Here is a 13,067-nt window from a genome sequence, read left to right as displayed (position 1 = left end):
CGGGCGGGGCGCGAGGCGGGGGCGGCTCCGGGCGCTACGGGAGGCGGCGGCGGCGGCGGCGGCTCGGGCCCGGCATAACAACGGGGTCAAAGGGCCGGGAGCGGGGCGGGGCGGCGGGGCCCGGCGACGGTGGCCGCGGCGGGACACGGAGGGACCGGAGGGGAGGGACCGGAGGGGCGGGCCTAGGGCTGGTTTGAAGGAAAACAAACCGCAAAGACCGCCGGGAGTTGTAGTCCCCATGCGCAACCCCAACGCAGCCGCGCTCCGACTCGGGGACTACAAGTCCCGGCGGGCGCCGCGCCGCATGGCGGGAGAGGCCGCTGGCGCCGCATGGCCGCGGCGGGGAAGCGGCACCGCCCGGGCCGGGGGCGGCTGCGGGACCGAGCTGGAGCAGAGCGCTCGAGGCTGAGCCGCTGCGGCTGTTCGTGTTCCAACATCCCGGTTATCACAGAATCATTTAGGCTGGAAAAGACCTTTGAGATCAGCGACTCCAACCTATGACCCAACACCACAATGTCCACCAGACCAGGGCACTGAGCGCCACGTCCGGTCTTTTCCTTAAACACCTCCGCAGTGCATGCCAGTATCTAAAGACCCTTTATGTTAAGAAATTCTTCCTGATGTCCAAACTGAATCTCCCCTGACACAGTTTAACACTGTGCCCTCTTGTCGCCGGTCGGCAGAAGAGCTCGACCCCCATCTGGCTCCAACCTCCCTTCACAGAGTTGTAGAGGGTAATAAGGTCACCCTGGAGCCTCCTTTTCTCCAGGGTAAACACTCCCAGCTCCTCCGGCCGCTCCTCACAGGACATGTGCTACAGACACTTCCCCACCTTCGTTTCCCTTCTCTGGACATACTCCTCCGTTATGCCCTGAGGTTCTTTCTCCCCACAGTGCCGGAAAAAGACTGGTTTAAATCGGCACCACCCGTTGCCGTATCAAGCAATGAAGCACCGAGGCCGGGGGCCCACCCTGGACTGGGATCCAGGCGGGGTTTCACCAGCATTTCTGGTTCCCACGGTGCCACATGCCAGGCATCAGCACCTTCTACTCGTATTTTTTATATATATATATTTATATACACACACTTTACAATACTCATCGAAGTTCTACTCATATTTACATTTTCCCACTTACTTTGCACAGACACTTCTTTTTTTTAATTGAAGAAAAATAAGACGAGGCTTTATAAAACATGAAGTCACCGAGCCCTGCCCCAAAGTAACAATGAAAACCACACGTTTTGATAGATGCAATAAATCTTATTGACTTTATTACACGTTGTATTTTAGGATCACTTTACATTCCTAGACAAAAGAGATGATACAAATAAATATAAGCTGTAAAACTATGGACAGAACTATGGACAGGTTCTTTTTCTACAGATCACCTAAGAGAAGGCGCAGGTGGGTGTATCTCCAAGGAGCTGAGAGTTGTCATCGACAGCTGTGCCCATAGAAGGATCCTGGGTCACCTCTTCAAAAAGAAAGGGGGCTGGAGAAGGCAGTAAGCACCTGGACCCCAGAGAGTCAACCCCCCGCTGCACAGTGCAGCAGGCAGGACCAGTGTTCTCATTTCAGTTCCATCTCCGTAGCTAATTATGGCTTTTGCAGGTTCTCTTTTCCAATCTGTCTTTGAACACAGCAGGAACAGACCCCCAGGAATTACACTGAACTGTTTAAAGACTGGTGCACATTGCCCAGCACAGACAGGAGAGAGGACAGGTCCAGGTACACAGGTGCCTCATTGAAACTCCAGCGCTGCGTGTTCAGCGAGGGCAGACTCACACACCTAAAACTGACTGAACACTGCCTGCTCTGATCTGTATAAGGCACCGGCGCAGCCCCAGGTGCTCTGGCAGAGGTATGTGTTTTAGAAGATTCAAGCAGCATGCAAATATTTTTTAAAAGGCGCTAGACCCAAGTTAAGGATTTAACAAAGTGCTTTAATTCCTATGCTTCAGTGTCTTGGGGCGCTTGCTCCCACTGGCCGACTCCTGCTCCATGCCACTTTTTCAAAAAAAAGATCCCATTATACAGATCAGAGCAAAGACAATTATGTTGAATGTTAAACATTCCTAAGAAGAAAAGGTGACGGCGCATGGCTGTCCCAGGGCCTCTTCCAGGACTCCAGCTGGATTTCCTGCCTTTGGTTAACCAGCAGGAAGCCCAGATGGTTCAGATAACACCAGAAAAGGGCAAACTCGGCAGGAATGTTTCTTAAAAGCTTCAAACCAGAGCTCAGTATGTTTTGTACAGCTTAAGACAATGTATCTTAATATCAGTGCTACTGAGCATCTGGTGAGGGTTAAGTCCATTGGAATGAGAATCCAAAAGCTTCTGTAACAGGCCGAGATTGCCCATGAACACACTGACCAAATCTCCACCCAAAGCCCCAATTTACATACAATGACTAAATATGCAGATTTTTTCTTTTCCACTCTACTGAGTTTCTTTCACCTTGCTAATGAATTTCTACAGAGTTAAAAGCAGAGCCTTTCTGACACCAGCTGGCTCATCAACATGAAAACAGGTTTGCACTGCAGAGTTCCACGGTACCAGCCCTGCCACGAGGGCAGTTTCCAGCATATGAGTTTAATATAGACTAGAATTCCCTATGGAATAGTAGCAACTGAGGAAGAGTGTGCACATGTGCAGACATGGATGTGTCTGTGTATGCATTATTCACAAAAAACATGTGTACTTAGGTATGTACATAGACGTGGTTATCTACTGTGCTGCTATTGCAGGGTTTTAAACATTTCCCCCCACCCCACCCCCCTTGTTTAATTTCAAGTCTCTGAGCACTTAAACCATACAATCATCTTTTAAAATGTCCTAGTACAGAAGATTATGTGCTGGAGAGAAAGAGGGAGGAGAGGGAAGAGAAGTTGATGTTATATTATGCAACAAGAGCCAGTTAAAAGGCTCTCTGGACATAAACAGTGCTTTGTAAAAATGAAGATTACGCTGGGTTTCCACGTTCAGGTTGAAAGAAATTGGTCATATGCCTGCTCTCTCAATTAAAAGCAAATCCTTCCTTCCTCCACCAAAACTAATATATATATGTGTGCATATATGTGTATACATACATTAACCCTGTGGCCCAGGAAAGCAGCCCATGGATTGCAGCAGCCCAGTTGGTGTTCAAGGGGCCCACCTGGCTCACCTGGGCACCGTGCCTGCAGGATGCACAAGTGAGCTGTGCTGAGTACTCAGTTCCTCCTGCTCAGGGGGTCAGTAGAAAGGAGTTCTCCAGCCTGGGTGAAGTCACTCTGTGGACAATTAACGAGCACAAGGCAGAGTCCACACATCAGAGCATTTCTACAACCAGGCAAGTCCTCACACACTCACATGTGTCAGTCTGGAGGAAGTCATCAGTGAGGGAAACAGGTAAAAACGTTCACAGGATGACAGCCAAGAGCAACCAGGAAAAGTAACATCCCAAGTCTCAATATACAGTGAACTAAAACTTATGAATGAGCTGTGGGACACTAGACAGGGACACCTTACTCTGTCCTTAGCATGGAGTTCACCTCCCTCTACCCTGCTACACGAGCCTGCTTTAGTCATAGGGCAGCTTTGCAAGGAGACTGTCAAAAGCAGGACCTCTTCCTCCCTTGTTTTCGAAGTAAAACCCCTGGAATTAACACCAGCTTCCACCACCAGCCTTGGTTAGGTGGCTCTGAGTGGACTGGGAGGTGCAGAGAGAAAGCTGCTTAACATGGAACAGGTGAGGCACAAGAGGCACTGAATGCTGAACCTCCTTAGACACCAAGAGAAGGGACCAAACTCCCAGGAGTACACTCAAAGGCAGCTCCAAGTTCCAGTTCTCTGCCCAGCTGAGAGTCTGAGCCTGGCAGGGAGAGCTCTGAGCTAATGCTATGTCTTCCATCAACAGTAGGAGGCATGAGAAAATGGCCATATGCCATTAAAGATGTCATATGGAGACTGGTTTTAAATGCCAGGGGTAAAGATGGAGGCAAGAGAGAGGAGGAAAGCTGTGGAGCTGACGCTGGCGTGCAGAGGTGTTCTTTGACAAGGTGGTTCCTGTTGGTAGGGGTGAGGTCTGTAGGTCAGCTTAGAGGAGCTCTCACTTATGCCTGTAACCAAAGAAAGGACTTCAGATTCTACTGCTTCCTTTCTGGAGACCACAGAGTTGTTTTCAAGACCCTTTTCTGTCCTACAGCCCTATGGGGAGGCACAGCTGTGTGGTGGTGAGGACACGCTGGCCACTGCCATCCTGCCTGTTCAGACCAATGCCTGTACCCCAGGTGATGATGCCAGTCTCTCAAGCAGGAAGAGGAAGAACCATGCACCTTGTCAAGTTTGAACAGATCCTCTGCTTTTTAGCCTCTTTTGGTTCTCACTGTGGACCTGGAGATTGGTGGTTCTGCTGAGATGACTTCCAACTCTGTCTTCTTAGTGCCCAACAGCCAAAAAGCCTCGTGCAGCAGAAGGACTGGTGCAGGAGGAGGACGGTGATGCTGTGAGGTGATCCCCATGCTTCCCATTGCTCCTAACACACTGTAACGTACCTCATGCATTTTTGATTTCCTAACTAAAATCCATTTCCCACAGAGGCCAAATGCTGAGTTGCAAGCACAGATCTTCCCATGGCTCAGTGCCCCTGGACTGGCCCGAGTCAGTTAAACAGCAACAAGGCCATCTCCAGGGAAAGGGGCTGGAGGCTGGCCAGGAGCTCTCTCTGCAGGTTTGTCCTTGTCTCTGCTCCCAGAAGGTAAAGGCTGTTCCCTCCCTGGAGAGGAGTTGCTGGTTTTATTTTGGAACCAGCCCTCGTGACTGTGGGTAGAGCTGAGAACTGGGGGTGCCTGATCCTGATGAGGATGCCGCCGATTTCCTTCCAGTTTTTGGTCTGAGGAAGCAAAAATTAAAATATAAACAAGAAAAGCTCTGACAATGTCACCTGTTACTTTCCACAATTAATCTTCAAAAAGCTGATTTTTTTACTGGAGTTTTTCTCTAATAAACAGTTTCAGCTTTTTTTCTGTCCTATGTCCTACACCCTGAAAGAAGGTTGTGGGGAGGTGGGGGTTGGCCTCTTCTCTAAGTAACAAGTTGACAGACCAAGGTAAAACAGCCTCAAGTCCTACAAGGGGAGGTTTAGGCTCAATATTAGGAAAAATTTCCTCACTGCAAGAGTGGTTGAGCCCTGGCACAGGTTGGTCAGGGCAGTGGTGGAATCTCCATCCCTGGAAGTGATCAAAAAATGAGAAGTTGTGATAAGGTTTAGTGGCATGGTGGGATTTGGTTGAAGGCTGGGCTCAAATCTTAAAAGTCTTTTCCAACCTTAATGACTCTATGCTTCTGTGTTCCTTTCTTTCTCTGCTTATCTACAAAGCTCAGCTTCACTTCACTGATGAGAAGTGCTGACCAACAGCAACTGCACTTGCACCTCTCCTGTGGGCCAGTCTGCTCAGGGAAGGTCTAACTCACCTGGGTTTTGATTTTTTATTTGAAGTGCTCTCAAAGGTTGAGGCGTCCACTTGAATCTCATCTTCTTCCTGCAGAGCTGCTTCCAGAGCTGCCTGAACCTTGGGAGCGATGGCTGGGCCTTCATAGTTCCTTGTTGTTCGGCTGGGCCCGTCCAGTTCCAGTAACACGATGTTCTCTGCCTGAGATAGGAAAAGCACAATCAAAGTCTCCATGTTTTCATACTAACTGCTACTTTTCCCTCCAGAAACTTAATCTCAAGTACTTTATAAATGTATGCAGGACACTACAAATTTACATCTCAAAGAAGAACACACAATCCCCTCTGGAATTCACATTCCCCTGATCAGGAGGTTGAAGAGACAAAGGTTCAACCACATGTGGGCTTACCCTGTACCGAGCCTCTGTATGACTCATCATGGACGTCCTGGCGTGTTGGCTCAGGGGCCTTTTGTACCCCACAGCAGATACTGGTCTTTTCATCATCTGCTGGTTACTAGACAAAAACAGAGACTCAGTCTGTTATACCCTAAAACCAAAGGCTCCTCTTGGAGTTTATGAGCTACAACATCTGCAAATTCCATGCAGAAATCTGTTTCAACACAGCAGAAACCACCCAAGCTGCATTTGTAGGAGCAGGAAAGAAATATGATAGGAATGCACTGCTATTTTAATGGTGAATGCACTATTACATATATTTTACATATAATTATTGGGTTTGTTTATTAGAAAAATCATAATCTTCCAAGAATTCTCCTAACTGTACATTTCTGTTTTACAGCACCTATTAAGAGGAACAAATTGTTTTGGTTTATTTTATTATGCATCAAGAAGCTGTGAACTCTAAAGGGCCAGTTTAAATCCCCAATTCAATCCCTCTTTTGTTCTTGACAGCTAGAGGGTTTCCTGTGACCTGTAATTCCATCCCGAGAAAAGAGCAGAAGTACACTCACTCCAGACGGGTTATGGGATGTAGTTTCCAGTTGTCTTCCTCTTCATCAAGGAATGATCTGTTCATGATCTTATTCTTTTCTTCCAAGGGAATAAAGTTTTCAATAATCAGGTGCCTACATGCAACCACAGAAATGAGAGATATACAAGAGACATAATTAGTACATGACTTTCCTCACTGCTCCTCTCCCACTGATGTAATACAACCCTGGAAAAGGAGGAATGGTTTCGTTTTCTCGTGTTTAAATCTTATTCCACAAGTACGTGCAAGGCAGTCCCTCCACTCCCCACCCCGAGACACCCTCTCTGTTACAGTTAATAGCAGGCAATGAAGTGATGGGACTTACTTTAGCTTTAGTTCCCTGGTGAGTTCATTCTGGGTCTGCTCCATTTCCTGGCGCCCCTTGATGTGCTCTTCTTGGAGATCATGGATCTCTGCCTTCACAGCTTGCAGCTTGGAAAATAACTGGAGCACACAACAAGAGCCAAAATCTGTCACTTGCCAATGCTCCTCTCACTTTCACACACAAGTTGATTTTATTCCCAGCCTGGTAGACAGGGAATCATTTTCTTTTTACCTTTTTGAGTTTTTTGGTCTTTATGTCCACCTCTTGCTGCAGAGAACTATAGGTCTCCTTCAGCTCTAGTGTTTCCTCGTCCCGACTTTCCATCTGTTGCTGGATTTCTCGCTCCCGACGTTTCTGAAGAATGTGACAAGATGGCATTAAAGACCACAATTACCTTGTCACCTCCAGTTGACACACATGATACCAATGCTCAGGATGGGTTTCCTTCCCTGCCTTCCAGTTCTTCCTATCTCTTGCCATAGAAATACCAGAAGCATTAACTCTTATTTGTCCTTATTTTGCAATTAAAATCAGACAGTGTGAACAAGACTCAAGCTTCAACTAAAGGAACAAAATGCCATTTTTAGGTTATTTTTTTCTTTCCTTTTTATCAGTTCGTACTGGTTACTGTATTTAAGAATCACCAACAGAATTTGCATAGCAGAAAATGAACTTTTAGCGCAGAGTAAAGACCCCTCTCTTGAGCTAAAGGCCAAACTGGTACTCTGAGATGTCTTAGAAATATTTCTTCACTTACAAACAGCTCCAATCAAGATAGGAAGCAAATCTTTACCATGAAGAGCTAGAATAAAACTGTGATAAACCTTCTTTACATATTTCAAGTAATGACTAATCTGACACAAGCCCTTCCCCCTTCTTTTCAATAAATGATTGCCATTAAACCAATTTTAGGGTTAACCCTGGAAAATTTTTCTGGTAATTTCCCCAACACAATGTTTTACAAAAGTTCCGCAGCAAGGCCTTTTATACAAAATAACAAATCTCCTTCCTTGTACCTGTTCTGCAATTTCCTGTCGTTTCTGTTCCAGGATTTTCTGCTGTTCATTTGTGTGATCCACAATATTTTTCCCTCCCACCAGCAGCTTGCTTTCCATTGTCTGAAAGGAAAAACCAGGGTCAGAAGTTTCTCTCAGTGACCACAGAAGGTAACTTTCTCTCCTATGGATACAACTTCTTCAGGGCAGCTCCCTCATTTAACCTTCTCTTTCAAGGCAGCTGCTACAAGAATCCCTATTTCTTAAAATTCCTATAAAACTGTGGGATTAATGCAACAGTAACTTGTTTAGAATAAAGTCCCCACTGCAATGTGTGGCAAAGCTGGAGAACCAAAATGTGTGCTCCCTTGTAAAGAACTTGTTAATGATCTGTGACAGAACGAAACTTTTCCTGTGCCACAGCTTGTGAAAAGATGCATTGTCTTTTATCGTGCCAATTGCTTAAGATCAGCACATAAGAACAATGAAACAACTCATGAACATTGAAACATGTAATTAATAGTGGACATTTCAGCTTCTGGCTAGAAATAGTTTATTTTAAAATCTTCCAAACGAAACACAAATCACTGTCCTGGAAACTTCCTGTGAAATATCTTTCCAAATTGGGAAACCCTTTATTTTCCCCACAGCTTAAACAAACTGCTTTCAAAGAGTATGACAAGGAAGAATTCTACCTTGATTTTTGCACTCAGCATCTCTGTTGCTTCCTTCTCTCGCTTCAGGTCCTCCATTTTCTTTTCCTTTTCTTTCAGCAGCCTCATCTTTTCTTCTGCTACCAAGCTGTGATCCTCGACTATAGCTTTCTTCTCAATCTCCAGCTTTTCTTGTTGCTCCCTCCAATAATCATCTTTGTCATCTCCTTCATCCTCACCCTCTTCAGTGTCCTCCTCCTCTTCCCCACCCTCCCTTCTCCTTTCTCTCCTCTTTCTTTTGCCAATAGACCGTTTTTCCAATTGTGCCTTGAGCCGAGCAATCTCTTCCTGGAATTCCCGCAGCAGAGCCTCCTTAGGATCCTCGTTCACTTGTGGCTTATTCTTGATGTTTTTGGCACGGTTGGCATATCTCAGTGTGGTCAGTGTCTCCTCTACATTGTAAGAGGCAGGGCCTATATTGGCCACCATCACAGTTTTGGCGTTGCCACCTAATGAGTCCTGAAGTAGCCTGGTCAGCTTGGAGTCCCGGTATGGAATGTGCGTGCTTTTGCCATCTACCAGTGCAGAGATAACGTTGCCCAAAGCTGAGAGGGAGAGATTGATTTTAGTGGCTTCCTTCAGCCTTTCCCCCTGTGCCCCGGTCTTTGCTTGCCGCTCGCTGCCTGCCAGGTCGACCAGGTTGAGCTTCCCAACACGGATGTGGTTCTCTCCATCCAGTCCCAACTCGCTGCACTCGATAGTGATCTGGAAAATGGCGTGAGATCGAGAGCTGTGCTCATTCATGTTGGTGGCACCAACGGAGCGGTTCTGGTTTCCCAAATTCATGATGTGCTCTATCTCTTTGACACTTTTCGTAACAATGGTGGTCAAATCCTTAACAAAAACCCCCGTGTCTGGTCTCTCCTTCAACTCCAGCCGCTTGGACTGATCCTTTGATAACAAGTCTCTGATTTCTTCTTGGTAAATTTCCAAATAAGACGCTCTAACTAAGTATTGCTGATTTTGAGATCTAGAGATGTGGGTGAAGATGTGGTCGAATGAATTGGGGATGACCCCTCTCTTTTCAGGATCACCACGCATCCCTTCCATTGTATACGTTTTCCCTGTCCCAGTCTGCCCATAGGCAAAGATTGTCCCATTAAACCCTTGCAGAACAGAGTCCACGAGAGGTCTGAAGGTCTCATCGTAGAGTTCGACCTGTTTGGAATTCCAGTCATACACAGCATCAAAGGTGAAAGTTTTAGGCAGTTCATGAGATGATCCCCGTGGATTCTTCACTGAGACCTGCCCTAACTTGACATCCACATTGACAACTTTTTCATAGGAAGCGGTTTTCTCTTTGCTGTTCATGGGCCGGCAGCGCACGACCACCCGCACGGACTCGGAGCTCTTTGACTTAGACATGACAGCAGGGCTGCAGCTGGTGCGATCCGACTGACGTATGATCCCGTGCTAGAAACCTGGAACAAAAACAAAGCAGGAATGTCTGAAGGCAGTTTACTGCAAGGACAACTTTTCACAAAGCCAAAGACTTGCTTCATTGATTTGAGCAGCATTTTGCATTCATTAAGCTGCAAGGGATTTTGAAGAACTAAAATAACGCACAACATGAAACCCCTGTAAAGGCCTGAACTGAGACAGAAAAACTGAGACAGAATTATTTTACCAAAGGCTGTGCATCAAATGGTATCATTTTTACAAGCTCTGCTGCAAAAATTCATCATTGAATCACATCTTTACAGTTGGTAAAGATCCTTTTCTTGACCCTCAAAAATAATAATAAGCCTTTTTAAACTATTTATAAAAAGAATACTTTGCTTTTTTTTTTTTTTTTTTTTTTTTTTTTGCAGTCAGGCCTTTTGTTTTAAATCTCCCAGTTTGAAAATCTAGTACAGCCTTGCTCTCTCTGGAGCACAAGTCTGCTATTATCATTTCTTTTGGCAATACACTTTTATCAGGATTCCCCACAAAAGCCAGCCCTGCTCAACTACACTGACCTACTGACATCACTCCTGCTCTGGTGTTCCAACTGCATCAGGTTTACAGGACTCACTATCAACCTAAACTCACATTGCATAAACCCAGATCACAGATCCAAGCCGTTTATGACTCTGGGTAGACAGAAGAACACACTGGTGCATCCTCCAGTCATCAGCAAGATGAGCTGCCACTGAAAATGGAGCAAAAAGCCTGTGTTCCTGCTAAAGCAGTCACTGCTAAAGCCTACACAGCAGATCTCAATGGCACAGCTTGGGGAATGCCATGTGGCTTCTAATAACGCTTTTTATTTCCAAAATATCTTCCAAGAAGAGCCCTGAGGTCCTTCTGCCAGCTGGAACTAAGTGTAAAACTAATACACACAGGGAGTCCAAGGTAGTGCTGGCACATGTTCAGGTGTGGCCTCCTTGGGATGTGTTCACTGTTCCCTTCCCAGCTGGATCAGCAGGAAACAGGGATTTTTGTCTAATTGTTTTTTACTCGATAATTGCATGGATCAGGAGAGCTTCTCCAACAAGGTGGCAGAGAACTTCAGGACCAGAGCTAGTGGATGGGAAAGGAAGCACAATTCTAGCCCAACATACAGACAGTCAAACTGGAAAAAGTAAAACAGAAGTAGCAGATAAATATGGTTAAAAATTGTACAAAAACCTCAGTACGGCCTTGGGAATTTCCTTGGGTCTGCAGGGGGAAACTCTTTGCTTCTCATTCTTTCCATAAAAGCATTGAACTGGACAGTCATTCAGAATTCACTCTACACCCTGCACAGTGAGTTTAAACTGCTACAGGAATTTTGGGTAGCTACTGAATGAAACCACTTCCCTCCTAACTGACAGCTCCAGATAAAGGTGACCTTCCTGTCTGACCCACAGCAAACACGAATTCTGGAGCATGAACACAGAAAGACTAAGTGAAACGAGGACAAATCTTGGCAGAATCACAAAAAACAACCCTCCCTCTTCTCATCCTGAGGACTTGTATACATTAATACACGCATGTCCTTCCACAGCTCCCAGAGACATTCCTGTAATTCAAGTTCACAAGAGACAATTTTCTGACAAGGTCACATGACAACCACTGTGTCACGTATCTGCATGTTCACACTGGCAAATACTCGAATTAGGCACAAGTTCTGACAAGGAGAGCATGGATTTATTTTTTATATTGAATATCTAAAATACCATTCTGATGAGAAGTGTCACTTTTGTAAGCAACTATGACAAATATTAAATGATCAGAGTTCAGTTAGTCTTGCCAGACGTACACCTTGAACAAAAATTATGTTGCACATTTGCTGCTCATCTGGGTGTACCTCCTCACCATCAGCTTTTAAAACCTTTCCCCACTTCACTTGCAAGTCTCTTTTTATAGTCACAAACAACTGATTTTACCCCTGATTTGGGCTATTTTCATAACAACCCATCACGAATCATCTCCAATTATTTTAGCTACTGCGGTGAAGTTTACTGGAAGCATAACAAATTATGGTTCTTCTCAGATTTATCCAAGTGTGTAACTGGAAAATAAAACCAATTAGTTAGCAGTGTTTGTATTCCCCAGAAACTCCAGGGCAATGTTTGAGCTGCCAGAGTGGCTGGACATGAATGGCAGGAAAGCTGGGAATGCTGCCGTGCCATCCACTCTTCTCCATCAAAGATGGGAATTTTTTTATGAAATTACTTCAGCCTGAAGTGACCTGGGCCAGGTCCCTACAAGTCAAGGTTGAGATGGAGGCACTTGCAAATGTGCCCCTGGTGACCAAGAGCGAAGGACGGGCAGAAACTGAAGCATTTTCATTTATTTCAGTCAACACAAGGTTGCGCCTGAAAAAATGACCAATGCCACAACCTGAATGCAAACTGAGGCAACCACTTTTCCTCAGAAACTTCCAGGGTTGGGAGGGGCTGTCTTGGACAGCAGTGTCCCAGGCATTGTGCTCACCCCCGCCACCTGCCCTGACAGGTGATGTCCTGAGGCCACTCTGCTTCCTGCCTTAAGCTTAAACATCTCTGAAAGATTTTCTCAGAACTGCCCAAACCCTTCCCTTGCGTCTCTGCACATCCCGAGGTACCACTCGAAACATTCCATTGCTTCTTGCCATTCAAATCTTTCAAATATTTGTGGTTTCGTAATGTCACGGTTGAATTGTGTCTTTCCGTCCTTCCCAAGCCAAACCACCCTTTGTGCTGCTGTTCTCCTCTCGCCTCCCTGCCAAACGCTCCGCAGGCCGGGCAGGACATCCCCGTGCCACCTGTGCCACGGTGCCCTGATTTCACTCAGCGTCTGGGGTCACTTGTGGTCACCGCTATCGCCTCAGCGCGGCACCCCACGGGTGTTCCTTCCCCCGGGGAGCCGGGACCGCGGGCTCGTTCCCGGATTCACCCGAGCATCCCCCGCCGCCCTCGCGGCTGCGACACCGGGCGCTGCAGGGAAGGGGGCCCGGGGACAGCGGAGCGCGCTCGTGGAGAGGGGGAAGGACCGCGAGGGAGAAGGACCGGGAGCGGGGGACGCCCACGCGAACGAGGCCACCCGGCCGCGGCATCGCCCCCGCAGCCCGGCCGCGGGCGGGTCCCGCCGCCTCCCGCGCTCGCTGTCCCGGCCGCCCCACCGCGGTCCGGGCCGTGCCCACGCGAGGCACCGGGGGCGGCCG

At 46.9% G+C, this 13,067-nt stretch overlaps 1 protein-coding gene across 1 annotated transcript in view; it reads right to left on the bottom strand.

Moving 5' to 3' along the window:
* Window positions 1-1,246: 1,246 nt before the first annotated feature.
* The window catches only part of KIF3B (kinesin family member 3B), a 12,397-nt gene continuing 576 nt past the window's right edge, over window positions 1,247-13,067 (bottom strand). Inside the window, exons 2-9 of the mRNA XM_042048431.1 lie at window positions 8,441-9,879; window positions 7,767-7,868; window positions 6,982-7,104; window positions 6,751-6,869; window positions 6,406-6,519; window positions 5,843-5,948; window positions 5,456-5,634; window positions 1,247-4,874 (exon numbers count right to left, since the gene is read on the bottom strand). Of these exons, the coding sequence (XP_041904365.1) occupies window positions 4,778-4,874; window positions 5,456-5,634; window positions 5,843-5,948; window positions 6,406-6,519; window positions 6,751-6,869; window positions 6,982-7,104; window positions 7,767-7,868; window positions 8,441-9,823 (2,223 nt within the window). The 5' untranslated portion in view covers window positions 9,824-9,879 and the 3' untranslated portion in view covers window positions 1,247-4,777. The remainder of the gene's footprint in view (window positions 4,875-5,455; window positions 5,635-5,842; window positions 5,949-6,405; window positions 6,520-6,750; window positions 6,870-6,981; window positions 7,105-7,766; window positions 7,869-8,440; window positions 9,880-13,067) is intronic.

Source organism: Corvus kubaryi, unplaced genomic scaffold (assembly GCF_017639235.1).
Source record: "Corvus kubaryi isolate FWS band 111438036 unplaced genomic scaffold, C.kubaryi_AGA036_p1.0 134, whole genome shotgun sequence".
In the NCBI taxonomy this organism is placed as follows: domain Eukaryota; kingdom Metazoa; phylum Chordata; class Aves; order Passeriformes; family Corvidae; genus Corvus; species Corvus kubaryi.
Note: the sequence above shows the minus strand (reverse complement) of the source record. Positions and strands in the feature narration are given on the sequence as shown.